The sequence below is a fragment of the Leucopleurus acutus genome (genome assembly GCF_964270905.1).
Source record: "Leucopleurus acutus genome assembly, chromosome: 16".
Lineage (NCBI taxonomy): Eukaryota > Metazoa > Chordata > Mammalia > Artiodactyla > Delphinidae > Leucopleurus > Leucopleurus acutus.
The window spans coordinates 36,870,900-36,896,289 of NC_139158.1; the positions used below are offsets into that span (position 1 = coordinate 36,870,900).

The 25,390-nt window shown below is 40.5% G+C and overlaps 1 protein-coding gene across 1 annotated transcript in view; it reads right to left on the bottom strand.

Moving 5' to 3' along the window:
• Positions 1-25,390, bottom strand: part of LOC309973486 (ATP-binding cassette sub-family A member 17-like) — a gene marked incomplete at both ends in the record, with an annotated part of 91,520 nt that overhangs the window by 19,352 nt on the left and 46,778 nt on the right. Inside the window, 10 exon segments of the mRNA XM_082857778.1 lie at positions 354-570; positions 1,172-1,376; positions 1,544-1,817; positions 3,780-3,903; positions 3,905-4,084; positions 5,647-5,809; positions 12,738-12,836; positions 19,720-19,870; positions 22,101-22,311; positions 22,619-22,789. Coding sequence (XP_082713904.1) covers positions 354-570; positions 1,172-1,376; positions 1,544-1,817; positions 3,780-3,903; positions 3,905-4,084; positions 5,647-5,809; positions 12,738-12,836; positions 19,720-19,870; positions 22,101-22,311; positions 22,619-22,789 — 1,795 coding nt within the window.

Here is a 25,390-nt window from a genome sequence, read left to right on the forward strand (position 1 = left end):
TCCATGTGGTGGACCCCCTCCCCCCAGCTCTGAGCCAAACGCTTTTCTGGCTCAGAGTGTGCCTCTTCCACGTAGCACCCTGTTTTGATGTTTGTCTGCACTGCTGCACGTGGTGAGCATCTATTCCCTCTTTGCTGCTGAGCATACTCTGCTGATGAATATAACCACTGTGTGTCACTGTCCTCCTGGAGATGCATGTTTGGGACATTGACAGTTTGGGGCTCTTCCATTGACAGCTGCTGAGAAGAGCCTCACACAGGCCCCTGGCAGACACATGTTTTCATGGGTACAACTTCTGTGGCTGCTGGAAGGAAAGTTAAAGCTGTGTGATGTGTAGCCGTAACGGTCCTCACCTTTTTCACTTGTGACTGAGACGAGAACAAGGGGGTCGATGCTCAAAAAGGTGAGCGTGATGATGAGCTTAACACAGGCGCTACCCGCATTGTCAAAGCAGAAGCTGGTCAGGTAGATGAAGGGGATGATAGAGGCATAGAGCATTAGCATCAAGACAACAGCAGGGATGTTTTCTGGGTGTGTAAAAGCTTCTTCATCATAGTACAAAAACACCACCTTTGGAAAGCGGGGTAGAATTTGGAAAAGTCACTAAGAGTCAGTCCTAAGCATTAGAGAAAGGATATGATAATCTTAATTTTAAAAATAAAGTAAATAAGGTGTTAGCAGTACTACATCGGCAACTCCCCTTACTCATCCGGCAGTGCAGAGACAGCTGGCTCTGCCCCTGGAAATCAGTGCAGTGAGATCAGGGGCTCAGAGGCAGAACAAAGGAGGACGTGATCCATTCTGCACAAATGACCAGGGAACCTCAAGCTGCACAACTCAGTCACCACCAAAGACTTGCAACCCTCAGTGCCCTGGTGAGCTATTTCTGGGCACTGTCCCCAAGGCACTGTCATTTACTAGCTTGAGGCAGCAGTTGTGGGGAAGCCACAAATTAGAGACCCTAGAGCTGGCCCCTCTGCTCCTTATGATACTGGGACTGAAATCATGTTTTACTGAGGGTCAGCAATGAAGGTGCTTTCACACCCTGTGTGGCCAATCAGGGGCTTAGCTGCCAGCCTGGACTTCAGGTAGGGTTCTGGTTCTTCACAGGGTCCCCAAGGCAAGCCCCCTGTGATGTGCAGGGGAAAGGCCTCAGCACCATGCAGCTCACCAGCAGCAGCAGAGTGGGGATGAGAAAGGAGATGAGGTCCCACAGCAGAGCGGAGAGCCAGAAAGTAGTCACATAAACGCCACTGATGAACTGGACCTGCTTGGTCTTGATGCATCTCTCTTTGACTGTCAAGATGGAGAAAGAGCTAGACAGGAAAGCCATTCCAAAAAGTAAGTTGATAACAAGATAATGTCCTTTAGGACCCCTGTAAAAGACAGGATATAAGGAGAAAGGTAGCCATTTAAGTAGAACTGGTCACAGCAACCATACTCCAAAATAACAATTTGTGATTAAAACAAAACAAAATAAAAAAAAGGAAGAAGTAGGTGGTAAAGGGAGAAGCACTGAGGAGGGAAGGAAAGTCGTACATACTCGTACAAGATATTCTCAGAGGTCTCCTTGTTTGACTGAGGTTGAGGGTGGTTGAATACCGTTATTGAAGCCCTGGCACCAGAAAGCAATTTGAAGGGGACATTGTCCACCAGTGCCAGCGCCAGGGCAGTGGAATGGTACGCCTGGTTGTTGAACAGCGCTGTCACTATGGTGTGGTTCCCCACGTCTTCAAAGGAAGCTGCCACTAGGTAGTTCTGATCAAAGACCTCGGGCTCCTCCTCTAACTTTTTCAGGAGGAATGGCTCTACTGAACGTAGAAGAGAGCAGACCATCCGAGAGCGTCACACCAGGCCCAGTGAGGCAGAGAGGATTCGCCTTTGGCCTCCCCCAACCGCTGCTCCTCCTGGGTATCTATCTCATCACTAACCCCCGCCCACATCCGAAAGTGGGCTCCTCCTGACATGGCCGTGCTCTGAATTCCAGTGATCCCCTTTGCCCACAGGGCTGCCTCCTGCCCAAGCCCCATGACCCCAGGGCATCAAGAAAGTTTTCCTTTCATTGACTGGAGCAGTATAAAAAAGTCTTGTCTAGTCATCTTTTAAATCTCAGCTCTGTCTACTCCCCTCCTCCCCACGGCCTTGACGCAGCCCAGGCCCCACCACCTTTGCCTGGACTGTGTGGCTCTAACAGAGCTCCTTGCCTCCTATCCAGTCCCTCCAGTCTCATGTGAAAGGACATGTCTGATCTCACACACCCTACCCAACAATTTCAAGTGACTCCCCCCTGCTCTCGGGATAAAGCTAACCTCCTGCACACGACCTACAGTGCCCAGCTGTTATCCAGACTCCGCTTCCTGTCTTGAAGTTCTAGCCATGCCTAAGGACTCACCGTTCCCCATGCTTACAAATGCTCTTCTCATGGTTTGGAATGTTCTTTGGGTTACATTCCTCTGCTGTGGATCAGTACCTATTCACACCTTAGGCTCCTAACTCTGGAGCATCCTCTGGCCCTCCAAGGCTGAGACATGTCTCTGAGATCATCACTTACGGTTCCTTTGTATTGTAACTACTGTCACTTATCCATATGATCTCTGGGCTAGAAGCTGATCAAGGGCTGGTAATAATACTGTTCATCACTGGACTTCCAGCACACAGTGCCAGGCGAAATATATGACCCACTTAGAATTCTGGAATTTTTAGTGCTGGAAGGGACCTTCAATCACAGCAACAACAATAATGATAATTGAAAAAAAAAACCAAAATACCCACAATAATGATAATTGTACCAGTGGCTGAAGGTTACTGAGTGCCAGTGTTAACAGTGTGCAAAGCTCATGATAGGCACTCTCTCATGGAATCCTCCGATGACAATGTGAGGCAAGGTTTATTATTCTTTCCATTTTGCAGGAGAGGAAACCAAGGTTTGGAGAGGTAGGTCACTGTAATCCCAACCACTTTGCTACATCATGTTCTGCATTTGGTCTCTTTACTTTAGTAAAAAAAATGCTTAAAATTTTTATTTTAAATTAAAATATCACATGAATATAATTTTTAAAATCAAATAATTATATAAAACTTATAATGAGAAATGGCAGTGCCATGGCCTACCCATCACCATCCCTGGTACCTGCTCATCAGAGGCAACCACTTTGAAATCTTTTAGTTCATGTTTCTCTGGATTGCTAAATAGCCCATCTCTCTATTGACATCCTATCTTGGATGCAAGGACTTTGTTCTTTTATGACTATCCCTGCCCCCTATGGCCTTCCCCTCCCCTCTCCTCCTCCTAGAGTTGTATCATAAATTCAGTTCAATCAATAGTCAGTTTTGATGTTACTATGACAAAGTAAAAATTATTCACAGCTGAACCAAGCAGTATATTATGACATGTTTCTTTTTTTGTACAACTTTCCCCCTCTGAAGTTAATAACGTTCTCCTTTTCTCATTTGCTTAGTTTTCTCTACATCTATCACTAAGTCATCCACAAACTCCCTTTGTGGGAGGGAGTGTAAATCTCTTCTTAATACATTCAAATGTAACAGAAAATTTATCAGTTTCATTTTTGGACATGCTTTAGTCCCTAGAAAGACACAACTTGGTCTCATTTCTAGGAACTCTCCCTTTCCTGTCGTTTGGTTTTTGAAAGATGTTTTTCTGAGACTTCTAGCTATTCACTCTGACTTCAGGGAGCATCACGTGGCCTGGAAGCACATGGCTTCACTACAAGGAGCAATGGGCCTGTTTCCTGCCCTGTTTTCCTGGGCCTGGTACTTACTTAGCAGCTGCAGAGGAATCTGTTCTTCAGCCATGAGCATATCTGTAAAATGTTCTGAAAGCTGAGGACCCAGCCTGGATTTCAGAGAAATAAAGAATGGAACAATAGTTTGACCATATGTTTTTTAGGGTCAACTCCAATGGGACATTTTCCATGCTTGTACTGAAGTTGAGGAATGAGAGGCTGACCATAAGGATCACCAGAGGTACCAGGATCTGTATTGACAGCATCATCATCGAGTTGCACCAAGAATATGTAGCCCTTTTCAAGAACATGGCATAGAACTGTTGGCAGAGAAGGCTGAACTACAATTTAAAAAAAGGGGGAAACAACATTAACATAGTCACAGGTAGAAGCTGGCAGGCAGTTACGTGGCTCACGTCCAATGTATTCTCTCATATTGTGTCTAACATTTTGATGATGTTAAAAATTGCTTCAGATTAAAATTCTTTGACTTAATTATTTGATTAACACTTAATGGCAGAAAAAGAAGGCACAGATTGGAAAGAGTCTGGAAGAGTAGCCTAAACAGATAACAAATATAAATATGATACAATTGTTTTTTACCTGCCAGATTGGCAAAAATTTTAAGTTGATGAGGATATGAGGAAAATGCCATTGCTGGCATTTTAATTTGGTATAACTCTTTTTAGAAAACAAATTAGCTGAGTGAATAAAATTAATTTGATATTCACACAGTCTTTAATCTAGAAATTTTACTTCCAGTAATGTATCCTACAGGTATACTTGTGTAAGTATGCAGGACACGCACAGAGATGTCCCTGTGGCATTGACAGTAAATGTCAAAGTGTGTAGTCGTGTGCACTGAGATCCCAAGATCCAGTGCTGGGCCCAGAGGCAGCAGACTGTGGAGGTGGGCACTGCATATGCTCCCACCCGACTTGTCTGTAGTGCTGCACTAGCTGGGGCAGGCAGCGGGGCCTTCAAGCCTCAGGTGCCAGTGTTCCTTGTTCTCAAAATACCAAAAAATCCCTGAAAGTCTCTACCAAGCACCCCCCAAGTTTCCCACATTTGACATGATGGAAGCTCCTTTCCCCTCAAACATTCATTAAAAGGCACTGCTAATAACTCATCAGAGGTGGTGCTCTGAGAAATACTTCCTGGGAAGGTTCCAGACCTGTTTGCTAAAGCAAAGCCTGGCCAAGTAGAGGCCGGATAGATCCTTCCTGGGGGTTGGAGAAGAGCCTCCTGTATAAAACAGGCACTGGCCTAGATGACCCCCAAGACCCTTTCCAACTTGGAGGCTCCATGAATGGCAGCTTCCCCTTGAATAGGTGATTTAAGACTATGAAACAGATTAATCTCTTCACTAACCCACGAAAACCACTCTCATTATTTTGCAACATACCTTATAGATAGCTAAATCAAGACCACTATATAAAATGCATATCAATATTCTTTTTTTAAGCATTAAAAGAATGTCCATGTACTTCATAAGAATATATTTTTAAAACTTTAAATTCCAGGTGGTACAATACATGATCTGTTTCACAATGAAAAATTAAAAAGAAAGATTAAGTATGGGTTTTGGCCAGTAGATTTAATGCTTTTATTCTTTCTTCTTCCTGGTGAAAGGAATGGCCACGACTTTTTCTAGATCTTTTCTGATACTCCCTTCCATTGTGTTGATCCTAGTCAGAAAACACCAGCATTCTGACTTTGAAGTGGAGCAAAGAGCATGGTACTGCTGAAACCCAGCAGAGCCAATATTTTAGGCCTAAAATCTGCACATTTTTTCTTAAGCCCCTATTAAAGGTTGATATATACTTCTTGACAGAATAATATCATGATTCCAAGACTGAAATAAAAATCTGCTTTCTTGCATGCATTTGAAATATTTGCTCACCCCAGTGTTTGGTTGGATTGGTAGGCTGGACTGTATTGAGAAAATCCTTGAATGAAGACATTTAATTCTATTAACAGGAACTCTGCTAACCAGAGGGTGAGAATGGAAGGAGGGAAGCTTGATGATTTGCATATCTATACTGGAATCTACCAACTTACTAACCCTAAACCAAACCAGAAACAAAAAGAAATAAAAATTCTCAAAATCACAACACATTTCATTTTGTTTGGATTTAAAGAATGAAAGTTGTGTAAGATATAAAAAAAATAAGTTAGGACAATAATGAGAGAAAAAAGAGCTGCACCAAGATTCCATACTGCTAGCAAGTATATACTGGCTAGAAAATTCTTAAATAAGCACTAAATAAGAACTGAATTAACTGAGGCAACACTAGCATAAATAGATTTCATTATTTTCCTTAAAAGATACCACATACAAACTAAAACAAAAATATCTATTTTATGAGCAAAACTATAAATTATAAAATGCAGCATTGCTGACGCTCTAGGACAGGGGTTTGTAAACTATGGCCAGTAGGCCAAATCCAGCTCAGAAAGGGTTTTACGTTTTTAAATGGTTACATGTTTAGATGGTTATCTAAGTGACTTACGTAATACCCTTGATTATGCCACTAAACCTACATAGCCTGAAGTACTTACTATCTGGCCCTTTAAGAAAAAGTTTGCCCCCCACCCCCCCCACCACACACACACAACAAGGCAAAAAGATGTATTCATTGTTGGCAGCAAACTGTTAGGTCAAGAAACATATTTTTATTCATAGTCTTTGGGCCAGTTATTCTACTGCTGGGAATTTGTCACAACAAAATAATCCAGTAAACCGGTGACTCATTTTCCCTCTAGTACAGTTCTGCAAAAGACAGTGAATTAATTGTTATTTATTGCTGTGACACAGATTATCCCAAAATTTAGCATATTTATTTATTTATTTATTTTAAAATCTTTTGGCCTTGCCACACAGCTTGTGCAATCTTAGTTCCCTGACCAGAGATTGAACCCACTCCCCTTGCACTGGGGGCATGGAGTCTTAACCACTGGACCACTGGACCACCAGGGAGGTCCTAGCATCTTAAAACAATAGTAAGCGTTTATGATCTCACGCAGGGTCAGGAATTTAGGAGTGGCTCAGCTGGGTGGTTCTGTCTCAGGGTCTCTCCTGAGGCTGTAATCAAGCCATTGGCCAGGCTGCAGTTGTCTGAAGGCTGGACTGGGGCAGGAGGGTAAGCTCTCAGGGTGGTGCCCTTATGTGGCTGTGGGCGGGAGGCAGTAGTGTGTGGTACTCTGTAGTTCTGACAAGAACATTGGTTGATGGTTTAAGTAACATTAATGATTAAGATAAAAGTGAAACAACAAAGATGTATGTCAGAACTTCACTCATTCATCCATGAGGTGAGCAACATTTTTGTTGGATTGAGTAACATTTTTTTAATACTGGAAGAGTATTTCCTCAAATTCTATTCTTAATGAAATTGCTTCAGATATGACATACTTTTAAGCTTAATTCACACTATTAACATTTTCTCAGTCATTACTTTTTTAATCTAGACAATCAAAGCAATAAATTAAACCCCAATTTATAGTGTTTATCAATTTCCATGTTGTAAATACTCTCACCATGATTGATTTCAAATTATCAACATAACATTTCCATCATACAGATGTAAGTAGATGTAAAAATAACCTCAAGAGCACTGATAATAGTAAAATGTGGCCAAATCATGAGGAAATGAAGTTTTTATTATTACCTTTTATTATTACCTTTTGTGATTATTGTGATTGATAATAAAAAATATGTATTTGATCTTTGTCCTGGTTCTGGAATAGAGCGCCTAAAATCCTTATAAATTTCTAAGTGATGAGAGCCATAAAAGTGTCTTTTGTTATGTTAATGGATGACTTTTGGAAAGCGCCGAAGGATGGGGGTTGGTTGCCATGGGAAAAAAAAACAAGTGATTAGAGGGTTAGAACTTTTGACCACCTTCACCCAATTCCCCCACCCCTACCTCCAACCTCTGGCAACCACAAATCTGTTCTGTGTTTCTATGAGGTGTTTTTTTTTTTAAGATTCCACATATAAGTAAGATCATACAGTGTTTGTCTTTCTGTGTCTGACTTATTTCACTGAGCATAATGCCCTCAAGGCCTATCCATGTTGTTGCAAGTGTCAGGATTCCTCTTTTTTTTTTTTTTTATGGCCAAATAGTGTGTGTGTGTGTGTGTGTGTTTATGAATCACATTTTCTTTATCCATTCCCCTGCTGATGGACACTTAGGTTGTTTCTACAACTTGGCCGTTATAAATAATGCTGCAATGAACATGGGGGTGCAGATATCTCTTTGAGGTAGTGAGTATATTTCCTTCAGATATATACCCATAACTGGAATTGTTGGATCATATGGTAGTTCTATTTTTTTAAATTAATTAATTAATTAATTTTTGGCTGCATTGCGTCTTCGTTGCTGCGCTCAGGCTTTCTCTAGTTGTGGCGAGCAGGGACTACTCTTCATTGCAGCGCGTGGGCTTCTTATTGCGGTGGCTTCTCTTGTTGTGGAGCACGGGCTCTAGGCACATGGGCTTCAGTAGTTGTGGCATGTGGGCTCAGTAGTTGTGGCTCATCGGCTCTAGAGCACAGGCTCAGTAGTTGTGGCGTGCAGGCTTAGTTGCTCCGTGGCATGTGGGATCTTCCTGGACCAGGGCTCAAACCTGTGTCCCCTGCATTGGCAGGTGGATTCTTAACCACTGCACCACCAGGAAAGTCCCTCTATTTTTAATTTTTTGAGGAACCTTCAATATCAGTGTTTATAGTGGCTGCACCATTTTACATTCCGACCAACAGAACACAAGGGTTCCCTTTTCTCCACATCCTGGCCAAAGCTTGTTATCTCCAGTCTCTCTGCCATTCTAACAGGTGTGAGGTGTTATCTCATAGTGGTTTTGATTTGCATTTCCCTAATGATTAGTGATGTTGAACACCTTTTCATGTATCTGTTGGCCATCTGAATATATTCTTTGGAAAAAAAGTCTATCCAGGCCCTTTGCCCATTTAAAAATTGGATTGTTTTTTCTTTTTTGCTATTGAGTTGTATGAATTCTTTATATATTTTGGATACAAACCCCTTATCATATAAGTGTCTGCGAATACTTTCTCCCATTCAGTAGGTTGTCTTTTAATTTTGTTGAATCATTTTGTTTGCTGTGCAGAGCTTTTTTATTTTGATGTAGTTCTACCTGTTTATTTTCCTTCTGTTGCTTGTGCTAATGTCCTCCCTTTGATTGTGAGCTGGACCTAGTGACTAACTTCTAATGAACAGAATATAGCGAAAGTGATAAAAATGTCACTTCCAAGATTAGGTTACAAAATGAATGTAGCTTCCATCTTGGTCACGTTTTCTCTCTTTCTCTGATCACTCGCTGTGGGGGAAGCCAGTTGCCATATCACAAGGTCACTCCAGCAACCTGGGAAGAGGCCCATATGGTGAAGAACTGAGGCCAATAGATACCAAGGAACTGAGGTCAGCCAGCAACAACAGGAGTGAACTTGGAAGTGGATCCTCCCCCAGTTGAGCCTTTAGAGACTGCAGCCCTGGCTAACAGCTTGACTACAACCACCTCCCAGGAGACCCTCAGCCAGAACCACCTATCTACCAGCTCCTGGACTCCTGACCCACAGAAACTGTGAGGTAATAAATGTTTGTTGTTTCAAGGCTGCTAAGTTTTAGGGTAATTTGTTATGCAGCAATAGATAATGAATACAAGCCAAAAAAAGAGTATAACAGACATGAGCACCTGAAAGGGAAAAATCATGCATAAGTAGTAGTCCCAGGAGGAGTGGACAGACAGGAAGGATCAGAAGAGAGATTGGTTGAGAATTTTCCAAAACTGACCAATATCAGGAAACACATTGTGAAAAGTGGTAAAAATCCTAAGCAGAGGAACACAAAGAAAACCACACAAAGGCACATCACTGTAAAAATGTTGAAAACCTAAAACAAAGAAAAAACAATATTAAAAGCAGCCAGAGGGCTTCCCTGGTGGTGCAGTGGTCGAGAGTCCGCCTGCTGATGCAGGGGACGCGGGTTTGTGCCCCGGTCCAGGAGGATCCCACGTGCCGCGGAGCGGCTGGGCCCGTGGGCCATGGCTGCTGGGCCTGCACGTCCGGAGACTGTGCTCCACAGTGGGAGAGGCTGCGGCAGTGAGAGGCCCGTGTACCGCCAAAAACAAACAAACAAAAAAAAGCAGCCAGAGGTAAAGGACAGATTGCATTAAAAGAATAATAATAATACTGGCAGCTGACATATAAGTGGACATAATGGAAGCCAGAAGACAATAGAATGGAATGGATAAGCAAAAGTGATCTATCCATATGATAGAGTACTATTCAGAAATAAAAAAGAACAAGTATTTATTATAAACACCACAACATGAATGAACCTCCAAAAATTCTTCTAAGTGAAAGAAGCCAGACATAAAATACATACTATATGATTTTCTACATATGAATCCAAATGATTCCATTCTTATGAAATGCCCAGAATAGGTAAATATATAAAAACAGAAAGTAAACTAGTGGTTGCCTTGGGCTAGAGATGGGAACAAGGAACGTTTGCTAATGAACATGAAAAATCTTTTCAGAGTGATGAAAATGTTCTAATATTGGATTTTGGTTATGGTCACACAACTCTGTAAATTTACTAAAAGCCATCAAACTTCATGGTATGAATTAATGATTAATGTTACAGTATGTAAATTATACCTCAGTAAATCTGTTTTAAAAAGAAGACAATAGAATTACATTGTAGAAGTGCTTAAAAAACCCTGCTAAAGTAAAATTCTATATCAAGGAAAAATTCCTTCAAAAACGAAGGCCAAAAATATATTTTCAGGCAAACAAAAACTCTGAGACTTTATCACCAGAAAATCTGCGCTAAAGATATTGTTTAGGCAGGAAGAAAACAGTTCCAGATGGAAGCTTAAGGGTGAATGAAGGTTTAAAGAAAAATGCAAAGGGTAAATATGTGCTAAATTTATTTTAAATTAATTTTTATTGGAGTATAGCTGCTTTACAATGCTGTGTTAGTTTCTGCTGTACAGCAAAGTGAATCAGCTACACATATACATATATCCCTTCTTTTTTGGATTTCCTTCCCATTTAGGTCACCACAGAGCATTGAGTAGAGTTCCCTGTGCTATACAGTAGGTTCTCATTAGTTATCTATTTTATACATAGTATCAATAGTGTATATATGTCAATCCCAATCTCCCAATTCATCCCACCCCCTCTCCCCCACCGGTATCCATAGGTTTGTTCTCTATTTCTGTGTCTCTATTTCTACTTTGCAAATAAGTTCATCTGTATCATTTTTCTAGATTCCACATATAAGCGAGATTATAAATATGTGCTAAATTTAAATGAATACCGATTGCACAAAAAACAATAATGTATTACGGGTTTTTAAAAATACACAGAATTGCAATAGTTGAACGAAATAGCACATATCTCTGTAAGTAGAATAAATGGAATTTAAGTGTGCTATGTACCTTGCATTGTCTGGAATGTGGTAAATGTACTAGTTTATTGTAAACTTTAATAAGTTAAAAATGCACATTGTAATCTTAGGATAACCACCAAGAGAACAGCAAAATAACTTACAAATTCTAAACTAACAGAGGAGAAAATATAAAGTAAAAAAAAAAACAAACCCACTAAATCAATCCAAAAGACCAGAAAGGAAATAAGAGAATATGGAATTGGTGGGATAAATAGAAAACACTGAATAACATGGTAGATTCAAAACCAAATGAACTAGAATTTTTATTAGTTGTAAAGGACCAAAGCTTCTATTTAAAAAGTAAAGATAGACAAATTAATGTTTTTTTAAACTTCAGCTATATTCTGTTTATAAGAAATACACCTAAAATATATGGCTACAGTTAGAATAAATGCAAAAGGATGGACAAGGAAAATATCCTTCAAAAATCAGGGAGAAATAAAATCATTTCCAGACCAAAATAACTGACAGTGTTTGGCACCAGCATAAAAACAGTAAAGGACGTAGTACAGAATGTACTGCAGGCAGAAGGAAAGTTACTGGAGAAGCACGAGGAGAAAACAGAAAGAGCTAACTATGTACATGAATTTAAATGACCATTGTCTTCCCCAAACAACAATAATGTTTTGTGGAGTTAAAAAAGAGAAGTAAAATATATAATAATAGTATATAAGTTGGTGATGGTGGGATGTGTGTGAATAAAATTCAAGTGTTCCAAGGTCTTAGTATTTTCCAGAAGCAGAGGAAAGATACTAATTCACCTGACACTTTGATAAATTACATATGTGTATCTCAATATCTAGGCTTACCACTAAAATAAGAATATATAGTTTCCAGTTGATGTGGGGTAGGGAGGAAAATATAGAATGAGAAAAAATAATCCAGAAAAGGGAGAGAATAAGCCATATAGACTAAGCAGGACTAGTATAAAATATAAAATGATAGATATAAATTTTAATATATCATAAGTAATACTCGTAAATAGCCTACATATTCCATTTAGAAGACAAATATTACCAGACTGGGTAAAATACTCACCTGTTCTTCTTGCCACTTTATGGCCTAGTGTGGCCTCTTGGGTAGTTTACCTGGAATGCTCCCTCAAAGCCTTCCTAGCACTGAGCCAGCATCCCTGCTTCATTACGTTCAAATAGCTTGGTGGATGAATCAGCCAATTTCAGAGCTGCCCTAACTTGGGAAATCTTTTTAAATGAAATAATAAACCTTCCTGATAAACCAGCTGAGTGTGGGTTATCTGTTACTTACAATCAAAAGTATCCCAACTGGTATAATATTTTTTTTGATTTTCATTCCTAGAAATTTATGTTAAAATTTTGTTTGTTGGGTGATATTACATTCAATATTTTCTGCATTAACCAATATCCCTATTACTGGAAGTACTAGTCAGAGGCTGGAAGACCATTCAGTGAGGATGTTATAGAAAGGATTCAAGCACAGGGCAATGTTTAAGATCCCTTCCAACCCTAAGATTCCTGGAGTCTATAGTTTTGTACTTGCTTACCGAATGACGACTTCTTCCATAGTGGTGACAGAGGCCCCAAAGCCGGCAATGCCCAGCTCTTCCTGCCTCAGTTCCAAGTCAGTAAATAGAGATTCAAACCTGGGATGGAAGAACAGTTTTATTCCTCAAAGGTGGAAGGTGAATCCCTCATTATCACCATTGGCTTTCTACAGAGGAAAAAGCATGGGCTATGGAGTCTAGAATATTTTTGTTCAAATCTCAACTCGGTCCCTCTCTAGCTTCATGACTCTGAACTTGAACAATGAGCATAATAGCATTTACTTCAAAAACTTTCTGTAAGGGGCTTCCCTGGTGGCGCAGTGGTTGAGAGTCCGCCTGCCGATGCAGGGGACACGGGTTCGTGCCCCGGTCTGGGAGGATCCCACATGCCGCAGAGCGGCTGGGCCCGTGAGCCATGGCCATTGAGCCTGCGTGTCTGGAGCCTGTACTCCACAATGGGAGAGGCCGCAACAGTGAGAGGCCCGCATACAGCAAAAAAAAAAAAAAAAAAAAAAAACTTTCTGTAAGGATAAATCAAACATACATCTAGCACATTGCAGATACAAAGTAAATATTAATTAATCTCTTTTATTTTGAGCAAGAAGAAATAACAGTACTATTTTTGGAGTGCTTATGAAATTCCAGGGACCATTCTAAGCCCTTTTCCATTTATTAACTCTGTGAATCCTCTCAACAGCTCGCTGCGGACAGTGCTGAGAAGGTAAATAACTTCTGTGGGAGCCTGGCAACAACTGGACTGGAAGTCAGCCACACCTACTAGATTGCCCATAGTAGTCAGCCTGCCACAACAGAAGAGCACACATAGCTCACATAGGAAACACCTGTAGAGCATAGAGCACTGGTGACCAGACAGGAATGCACTGCTGGGATGCATAGGATGTGATGTCCCCTACCTAAGGCCACTTCTCCAAGATCAGGAAATGTAACCAATCTATCAAAAACGTAAAAATAAAAACAGCTGGAATTAGGCAAAATGAGGTGACAGAAGAATATTTTTCAAATGAAGGAACAAGATAAAACCCCAGAAACAGAACTAAGTGAAGTTGCTTAACTGATAAAGAGTTCAAGGTAATTATCCTAAAGATGCTCAAAGAACTCAGGAGAAATATGGGTGAACACAGTGAAAAGTTTAACAAGGGGTTAGAAAATATGAAGAAGAACCAAACAGAGCTGAAGAATACAATAATTGAAGTAAAAAATACACTAGAAGGAATCAACAGTAGATTAAACAATACAGAAAAATGGATCAGCTAACTGGAAGACAGAGTAATGGAAATCACTCAAGCTGAATAGAAACAAGAATTTTTTAAAATGAGGACAGTTTAAGAGACTTCTTAGACAATATCAAGTGTACTAACATTCACATTACAGGGGTCCCAGAAGGAAAAGAGAGAGAGATAAAGGGACTGAGGACATATTTGAAGACATAATAGCTGAAAACTTCCCTAACCTGGGAAGGGAAACAGATATTCAGGTTCAGGAAGTAAGAGAGTCCCAAACAGGACCAACCCAAAGAAGACCACACCAAAACACATTGTAGTTAATATGGCAAAAATTAAAGACAAAGAGAAAATATTAAAAGCAGCAAGGGAAAAGCAACAAGTTATGTAAAAGGGGACTCCCATAAGGCTATCAGGTGACTTTCAGCAGAACCTCTGCAGGCTAGAAGGGAGTGGCACAATATTTTTAAAATGATGAAAGGGAAAAACCTACAACCAATAATACTCTACCCAGAAAGGCTGTCATTCAGATTTAACGGGGAGATCAAAAGTGTTACAGACAATAAAAGCTAAAAGAGTTCAGCACCACAAAACTAGCTTTACAAGAAATGTTAAAGGGACTTCTCTAAGCAAAAAGAAAAGGTCACAAGTAGAAATGTGAAAATTATGAAAGGAAAAATCTCATTAGTAAAGGCAAATATACAGTAAAGGTACTAAGTCAACCACTTATAATGCTATTAGGAAGGTTAAAAGACAAAAGTAGTATAATCATCTATATCCACAATAAGTAGTTAAGGGATACACAAAACAAAAAGATGTAAAATATGATGTCAAAAACAGTAAACATTGGTGGGGGGAAGTAAAAATGCAGGGTTGTTAAAATACGTTCCAACTTAAGAGATCAGCAACTTGAAATTATAGATATAGATATATAGATATAGTTTGCTATACATTAACCTCATGGTAACCACAAACTTAAAATCTGTAATAGATATACTCACAAAAAAGAGAAAGGAATCCAAATAGAACAATAAAGATAGTCATCAAATCACAAGGAAAGAGAGCAAAAGAAGAAGAAAGAAACAAAAAAGAACTACAAAACAACCCCCAAACAATTAACAAATGGCAATAAGTACAAAGCTATCAATAATTACTTTCAATGTAAATGGTCTAAATACTCCCATCAAAAGACAGAGTGGCTGAATGGATACAAAAACAAGACTCATTTATACGTTGCCTACTAGAGACTTCAGATCTAAATATACACACAGACTAAAAATGAGGGGATGGAAAAAGGTATTCCATGCTAATGGAAATAAAAAGAAAGCCAGGGTAGCACTACTTATATCAGACAAAATAGACTTTAAAATGAAGACAGTAACAAGAGACAAAGAAGTACATTATATAATGATGAAGGGATCAATCCAAGAAGAAGATATAACAATTGTAAATATATATGCACCCAATATAGGATCACCTAAATACATAAAGCAAATATTGACAGACATAAAGGGAGACATTGATAGTAACACAATAATACTAGGGGACTTTAACTCCCCACTTACATCAATGAACAGACCATCCAGACAGAAAATCAATAAGGAAACTCTGGGCTTAAATGACACATTACACCAGATGGACTCTCTTTCTCTGTGTGTGTGTATATATATATATATATATATATATATATATATATATATATATATATATATATATATATATATATATGGAACATTCCATCCAAAAGAAGCAAAGTACACATTCTTTTCAAGTTCACATGGAATATTCTCCAGGATAGATCAAATGCCAGGCCAAAAAACAAGTCTCCGTAAGTTTAAGAAAACTGAAATCATATCAAGCATCTTTTCTGACCAAAACACTATGAGACTAGAAATCAACTACACGAAAAAAACTCCAAAAACCACAAACACCTGGAGGCTAAACAATATGCTACTAAACAACGAATGAGTCACTGAAGAAATCAAAGAAGAAATTAAAAAATACCTGGAGACAAATGAAAATGAAAACACAATAATCCAAAATGTACATGATACAGCAAAGGCAGTTCTAGAGGGAAGTTTATAGTAATACAAGCCTACCTCAGGAAACAAGAAAAATCTCAAATAAACAATCTAAACTTACACCTAAAGGAACCAGAAGAAGAAAAATAAACAAACCCAAAGTCAGTAGAAGAAAATAAATCATAAATATTAGAGCAGAAATAAATGAAATAAAGACAAAAAATAGAAAATAATCAATAAAACTAAGAACAGTTTCTTTGAAAAGATAAAAAAATTGATAAGCCTTTAGCCAGACTCATCAAGAAAATAAGAGAGAGGGCCCAAATCAATAAAATCAGAAATGAAAAAGGAGAAGTTACAATGGACACCACAGAAACACAAAGGAATATAAGACATTACTATGAACAGTTATACACCAATAACATGGACAACCTAGAAGAAATGGACAAATTCACAGAAATGTACAATCTCCCAAGACTGAAACAGGAAGAAATAGAAAATATGAACAGACCAATTACCAGTAATGAAATTGAATCAATAAAAACAAAACAAAACAAAACAAAACAAACCTCCCAACAAACAAAAGTCCAGGACCAGATGTCTTCACAGGTGAATTCTACCAAACATTTAGAGAAGAAAAATCCTTCTCAAACTATTCCAAAAAATTGCAGAGGAAGTAATGCTTCCAAACTCTATCTACAAGGCCCTGATACCAAAACCAGACAAAGATACAGCACAAAAAAAGAAAATTACAGGCCAATATCACTAATGAACATAGATGCAAAAATCCTCAACAAAATATTAGCAAACTGAATTCAACAACACATTAAAAGGTTCATACACCATGATCAAGTGGGATTTATCCCAGGGATGCAAGGTTGGTTCAATATCGGCAAATCAATCAATGTGATGCACCACATTAACAAACTAGAGAAGAAAACCATATGATCATCTCAATAGATGCAGAAAAAGCTTTTGGACAAAATTCAACATCCATTTATGATAAAAACTCTCTACAGCGTGGATATAGAGGGACCATTCATCAACATAATAGGGCCATATATGATAAGCCCACAGCTGACATCATACTTGACAGCGAAAAGCTGAAAGCACTTCCTCTCAGATCAGGAGTAAGACAAGGATGCCCACTCTCACCACTTTCATTCAACATAATATTAGAAGTGCTGGCCACAGCAATCAGACAAGAAAAAGAAATAAAAGGAATCCAAACTGGAAAGGAAGAAGTAAAACTGTCACTGTTTGCAGATGACATGATACTATACATAAAAATTCGAAAGATGCTACCAGAAAACTACTAGAGTTCATCAATGAATTTGGTAAAGTTGCAGGATACAAAATTAATACACAGAAATCTGTTGCATTTCTATACACTAACAACGAAAGATCTGAAAGAGAAATTAAAGAAACAATCCCATTTACCATCACATCAAAAGAATAAAATACTTGGGGATAAACCTACCTAAGGAGTCAAAAGACCTGTACTAAGAAAACTATAAGATGCTGATGAAAGAATTCGAAGGTGACACAAACAGATGGAAAAATATACCATGTTCTTGGATAGGCAGAATCAATATTGTGAAAATGACTATACATAGAAAATCCTCAAGATGCCACAAAAAAAATTACTCATCAATGAATTTGGTAAAAGTTGCAGGATACAAAATTAATAGACAGAAATCTACTGTGTTTCTATACACTTACAACAAATTATCAGAAAGAGAAATGAAGGAAACAATCCCGTTTACTGTCACATAAAAAAGAACACAATACCTAAGAATAAACCTACCTAGGGAGATAAAAGACCTGTACTTGGAAAACTATGAGACACTGATGAAAGAAATTCAAGACAACACAAAGTGGTGGATATACTGTGTTCATGGATTGGAAGAATTATTATTATTAAAATGACCATACTACCCAAGGCAATCTACAGATTCAACGCAATCTCTATCAAAATACCAATGACATTTTTGACAGAACTAGAACAAATAAGTCTAAAATTTGTATGGAAACACAAAAGGCCCCAAATAGCCAAAGCAATCTTTAGAAAGAAGTCTAGAGCTGGAGGTATCATGCAAAGCTACAGTAATCAAAACAATATGGTACTGGCACAAAAACAGACAAATAAACCAATGAAACAGAATACAGAACCCAGAAATAAACCTATGCACCTATGGTCAATTAATTTACAACAAAGGAGGCAAGAATAGGCAATGGGGAAAACACAGTCTCTTAATTAAGTTGTGCTGGGAAAACTGGACAACTACATGTAAAAGAGTGAAATTAGAACATTTTCTCACATCATATACAAAAGTAAACTCAAAATAGATTAATGATCTAAATGTAAGACCAGAAGTCATAAAACTCCTAGAAGAAAACATAGGCAGGACACTTTTTGACATAAATCGTAACAATATATTTTTGGATCTGTCTCCTAAGGCAAAGGAAACAAAAGCAAAAATAAACAAATGGGACCTAATTAAACTTAAAAGCTTTTGCACAGCAAAGGAAACTATTGACAAACAAAAAGATAAACTACTGAATGGGAAAAAATATTTGCAAATAGTATATGACTGATAAGGGGTTAATATCCAAAATATATAAACAGCTCATTCAACTCAGTATCAAAGAAAAAACAACCTGATTTTAAAATGGGCAGAAGATCTGAATAGGCATTTTTCCAGTTTGGATGGAAGGGTGTGAAAGCCACTGTGAAGCAGACTAAGTAATGCATGGGTGATGAGATAAAGCAGGCAACATGCTTATCCCATTTTAAGAGAGTTTTGATTGTGCAGGGTTGCAGGGCATGGAGTGGTGGCTGGAAAGACAGGTAGGCTCAAGAGAGTGTTTTTCCAGATCACACTAATATGTTCATGGAAATGACCCAAAGAGAGAGAAGTTGGTGATGTAGATGAGAGAGGAAATTATCAAACAAGTGAACTCTTGAGAAGGTGAGTTGGGTGGGTACTTGAGCTGGTGTTGAAGCAAGCAAGTTTGTAGGTTTGTGACAGGGATAAAATAGAGTTCTTGTTGGATGGTGTTTATTTTCTCAATGAAGTATAAGGTAAGATTCCTCTCTGAAAGCAACATGAGGACTGAGGAGAGGGAGAGAGGGAAGTGTTGGGAACCAATTTGAGGTCTAAGATAATTACAGGGCTGACTTCTGCTCCCACCCCACATCAGAAATCCACTTATAACTTTATAGTCAGCCTTCCATATCCAAATGTTCCACATCCACAGATTTAACCAAATGGGGATAGTGTAGTACCATAGTAACCTATTTATTGAAAAAATCTGTGTATAAGTGGACCCACGCAGTTCAAACCTGTGTGGTTCAAGGGTCAACTGTAATTTAAAGGAAAATCAAGTAAAATCTTCATCTGAGCTCAGTTACTTGGGTGCATGTAATTAGAGTTCACACAATCAAGGGCCCCTCTAAAGCCATCTCAAAGAATTTGATTTTAACCTGAAGGCAACTGGGAACCATCAAGGGTTTTTAAGGAGAAGGAAACATGATCAGAGTCCTGTATTTTCAAGTGCACTCTGGCTGGGGTGTGGTGTCTTTCTAGGAAATACCAAAGGCCTAGGGATCCAGACCATTATAGCTTCGAGTGCCCTTGGTGAGGACAGGGATAGGAGAGACAACTGTACACTCAGTACATGCAAACAATTACTCCAGACGTCTCAGGTATGGCATACTTGTGCACGCTCTCTTTAGGAAGTATAAATGTTATTTCTTCTCCAGTGCTAGACTGGAAAATTGCATTTGGTGTGTGTTGATAAATCAGATGAGAAATCTTCTCCGTGTTACAGTGAGGTTTTTTCACTAAAGTCATATAATATCCTGCACCTGAAACAACATTTAAAAGATCATGAAACAGTTTTACCCTTTTCAGTCACATTTAGCATTCTATATCCTAGAACAGGATAGCTCCACAGGACAGGGAAGCTGGTGAGCCCTGCAGACTTGAATTTAAACCACAGTGAACTTGCCTTTGAAGGTCTATAATGCTACTCTTGAGTCTTACCTTCTACTCCATAGTTGGGAGGTGATAATAGCACATTTAGCAATGCTAGGCAAAATAAAGGAGGGTTGTATTAAGGGCAACACTCTCTTTAAGTGATAACTAATGTGGGGAAGTGAAAACTTAGTAGGTAGGGGTCTTGGACATTAAGGTTAAGAACAAGTATACCTCTATCATAATTAAATTATGTTTTTGAGGATACATACCTTATGGTATTCTAAACATTCTTTCAGAAATTACTAGTAACACTTGTTACTACACTGCTTGCAATGTACTCATTCAACAAACATTCACTGAGCTCTTATGATGTGACAGGCACTCTTCTAGGTACTGAGCACATAGCAGTGGACCAAATAGTCAAAGATCCCTACTCTCAAGGGGCTTTCATTAAAGGGATGTGAGACAGATAATAAGATAAATAAGTAAAATTTAGAGTATATTAGTGACAAGTGCTAAGGCGAAAGATGAACAGGGGAGGGGATACAGAGTATTGGGGATTGTGACCTTAAACAGGGTCACAAGGAAGGCCTTACTGAAAATGTGACATCTGTAAAAGGACTGAAGACCTAAGGAAGAGGAGAAGGCATGACAATATGTGGCCCGGAGGAAGGAGCAGGCCCAGTATGCTCGATAAGAAAGGGGGCCATGAGGCAGGAGCAGAGCAAAGCAGCTGAAGAACTTTAGGAAATGTGGTCGGGGTAATAGGACCAGGCAAAGCAAGGCCTTTGGGCCACTCCCAAGACTCTGCCTTTTCCTTTCGGTGGGACAGGAAGTCATTGGTGGACTGAGCAGAAGAGTGACACACTCATTCTGACAAATGGGCAGAGGCCAGGGGTGGGTTAGAAGCAACTGCAATAATGCAGGTAGAGGGACGGCAGCCTGGACCAGGACGCTAACAAGTGGTAGAGGTGGGAGGAAAGAAAGTTCACTAGAGTTTGCAGGTGGATCAGTTATGGGCTATGAGAGACAGAGGATCAGGGAGCCCCCAAGGTTCTGGCCAAGCACCTAGAAGAATGGAGCTGCCGGGCTTCCCTGGTGGCGCAGTGGTTGAGAGTCCTCTTGCCGATGCAGGGGACACGGGTTCGTGCCCCGGTCCAGGAAGATCCCACATGCCGCGGGGCAGCTATGCCCGTGAGCCATGGCCGCTGAACCTGTGTGTCCAGAGCCTGTGCTCCGCAATGGGAGAGGCCATAACAGTGAGAGGCCCACATATAGCAAAAAAAAAAACAGAAAAAAAAGAATGGAGCTGCCTTTACTGTGGGGGAGATGGTTTGGCAGTAAAGAGCTGGAGCTCAGCTCTGCACAGGTTTTGGACAAGTCTTTCAGGTCTGTTCACCGTCTATGTGGATGTGTGGAGTAGGCAGTTAAATACACAAATCTGGAGTTCAGTTGAGAGGTCCAGCCAGAGATACATACGTTTTTCAGCCAGGTAAGTATTTAAAGTCAGGACACTGGATGAGATCACTAAGTCAGTGGGCAGAGGAAGAAAAGTAAAGCAACCAAGGCATTTCCATGTTTAGAAGTAGAAGTGATGCAAAGGAGCATTCAGAGACATAAGAGGGAAACACAGAGGGCTGGGGGTCCAGGAAAACAAGGGGAGGATGTTTGTGGTGGGATGCTGATGAGGAGCACACCCAGTTGTGGAAATAACAACTCGCACTTTTGCATGCACTAGCTCCCACTTTGAGGAACATGGTATCTTAATCTCCGTTTTATAGATCAGAAAACTAAGGCCAAAAAAGGATGAACTAACTTGGTAGAAAGGATGAAGAGGGAGTAAACTACCAGAGTGGAACTCAAACACAGGCCTTCTAACTCCAAGTCTCAGAGATTTTTTCTGCTTCATTCCTTCTTCGTTCTCACAAGCCCCTCTGCCTGGGGCCTCGGGTCTCTACCCACAGGTAGCAGAACAGGATGTCTAGAGAAGGCCTCTCCCTGCCTGATCTCAGGGGCCCTTCAGGAACGTTACCAATGGATACTTTCTCCAGCACACTGGGCCAGCAACGCTGACCCCACACAGAATGGAGTTTCGGCTGCCTGCCCGGGGCCGCTCACCATATTTCTGCTTCAGGAACAGAGATGACCCGCAGCACTGCAGCTCCCCCTTGGCCATGATGGCGATGCAGTCCCCCAGCAGGTTGGCCTCATCCATGAAGTGGGTGGTCAGCAGGATGGTGCGGTCACTTTTGTGCTGCTGAGGAAGGTCCCAGATGGCCCTCCTGGAGATGGCGTCAACGCCTGAGGTTGGCTCATCCAGCATCAGCACCTGAAGGGCAGAGGAATGACCTTGTGATGACGGCAGAGTCACGTCCCAGGCCCCGGCTGGCTGCACTGCAGGCCCTATGTGACTGGAGGTCAATGAAGATTCAGCAGTACCACCCACACGAGACTGCCCATCCAGGGTGTCCAGAGCTGAGGTGCCTGGGCCATGGCTGAAGGGCCTGCAGCCAGCCCAGGCCAAGTGGGAACTATAAAGTGATACTTCTGGGCCCTGCTGACCCAACGTGTTTGTCTACTGCATGTGGGGGCCCTGACCTGTGTCTTTAAGGAAGCCAGGCCCTGCCGCCCCCTACCTTGGAGCCTGCGATGAGGGTGATGCCGATGAGGGCGATGCCAATGGAGAGCTTGTGCCTCATTCCCCCACTCAGGAACCTGCTCCGGGAGTCCCGTTTGTCCTCCAGACTGAGGATGTGCAGCACACAATTGATTTCTTCAGGGCACTTCTGGCGCAACAAGTCTTTCAGCTGAAATAGCAGAGGACAGAGATCTGGCAGCAGCTTCTGACGGGAGGCTGGCTCGTCCAACAAGCATTTTGCTTGAACAGCAGTCCCCCCTTATCTGAGGTTCCGGTTTCCACAGTTTTAGTTACCCACTACCCACAGTCAACTATGGTTTGAAAATATTAAATGAAAAATTACAGAAATAGGGGACTTTCCTGGTGGCGCAGTGGTTAAGACTCCGCCTGCCAATGCAGGGGACACGGGTTTGAGCCCTGGTCCAGGAAGATCCCACATGCCATGGAGCAACTGAGCCCGTGCGCCACAACTACTGAGCCTGTGCTCTAGAGCCCTCGAGCCACAACTACTGAGCCTGCATGCCACAATTACTGAAGCCCGTGCATGTAGAGTCAGTGCTCTACAAGAGAAGCCACCGCAGTGAGAAGCCCGTGCACCGCAACGAAGAGTAGTCCCCGCTCACCGCAACTAGAGAAAGCCCGCGCACAGCAATGAAGACCCAATGAAGAAGCCAAAAAATACATAAATAAATACATAAGTATTTAAAAATTATAGAAATAAACAACTCATAGTTTTAAATTGTGCACCGTTCTGAGTATCCTGAACTCTGAAATCCTGTGCCATCCGGCTCTGTCCTGCTCGGGATCCCCAACCATCGACATCGTCTGCCCTTGACATCCAACCGTCGACGTTGTCATGACTTGATGATCCAGAATCACCTGGAGCAGATGATTCTCCTCTGATGTATTGTCACTAGGTCAATAGCCTAATGCTGTGTCACAATGCTTATATCATTCACCTGACTTCATCTCATCACATGGGCATTGTATCATCTCAAATCACAAGAAAGGTAAGTACAGTACAATAAGATATTCTTAGAGAGAGAGAAAGCGAGACCACATTCACATAACTTTAATTACAGTATATTGCTATAATTGTTCTATTTTATTATTAGTTATTGTTTTGGTTTTTAAAATTTTTTTTATTTTTTAACATCTTTATTGGAATATAATGGCTTTACAATGGTGTTTTAGTTTCTGCTTTATGACAAAGTGAATCCGTTATACATATACATATATCCCCATATCTCTTCCCTCTTGCATCTCCCTCCCTCCCACCCTCCCTATCCCACCCCTCTAGGTGGTCACAAAGCACTGAGTTGATCTCCCTGTGCTATGCAGCTGCTTCCCACTAGCTATTGGTTTAATGTCTTACTGTGCCTAACTTACAAATTAAACTTTGTCATAGGTATGTATGTATAGGAAAAAACATAGTATATATAGACTTCGGTACTATCTGAGGTTTCAGGCATCCACTGGTGGTCTTGGAACAAATCCCCTGCAAATAAGCCGGGACTATTGTATATACATAAACTGTACATAAGAAAGACACACAATAAACTTACTACCTTCAGGGAAAGGGATAAACAAAAGACTTTTGTATCTTTTTTTTTTTTTTTTTTTTGCCCACACCATGAGGCTTGTGGGATCTTAGTTCCCTGACCAGGGATTGAACCCAGGCCCTTGGCAGTGAAAATGTGGAGCCTTAACCACTGGACTGCCAGGGAATTCTCGGCTTTTGCATCTTGAACCATTTAAATATATGACTTATTAATACTAAGTACCGCAGTATATTAAAAGGATTATACACCATGACCAAGTGGGATTTATCCCAGGAATGTAAGGAAGGTTCAGCATATTAAAAATCAATGTAAGTGTTGTATAATAAAGAATCTGGATGACCTCTGTCCCCAGTTACTGGGAGGGGCCTCTAAATCCTTGGAGTATAGGGGTGTCTTTGCTATTCCTGGTAGTACCCTCAGGCCACACCTGAGTTTATGCTAATGAGGTGGTCAAGATCTGGGCTGGTCATACCAAAAAGACAAACCATGTGATTTGATGGTTGGGGCTTTGAGCCATGATATCAATCTGACCTCCCAATCTGCTGGGAGGGAAAGACTGCAGACTGAGCTCAGTCACGAGGTCCATGATTCAATCATTCACACCCATGTAATGAAACCCCAGTAAAAACTAGACACTTGAAGCTTAGGTGAGCTACCCTCTATATAGCAATGTGCCAGGAGGGTGACACATTCTGAAGACATGGAAGCTTTTCATTTGGGACCCTCCCAGACATCACCCTATATGTCTCTTCTTTTGGCTGGTCCTGATTCTTTTTTTAAATATTTATTTATTTATTTGGCTGCGCCAGGTCTTAGTTGTGGCACGAGGGATCTTCATTGCAGCATGCGGGATCTTTTTATTTAGTTGTGGCATGTAAGCTCTTAGTTGTGGCATGCAGGATCTAATTCCCTGACCAGGGATCGAACCCATGTCCCCTGCATTGGCAGGTGGATTCTGAACCACTCTGCCACCAGGGAAGTCCCCTGGTCAATTGATTTTTGACAAAGGTGCAAAGACCATTCAATGGGGAAAAAAACAGTCTTTTCAACTGGACAACTGGATATCCACATGCAAAAGAATGAATTTGACACCTACCTCATACCATATAAAAATCAGCTCAAAATGAATCAAAGACCTAAATGTAAGAACTAATGTATGGGATTTCCCTGGTTGTGCAGTGGTTAAGAATCCGCCTGCCAATGCAGGG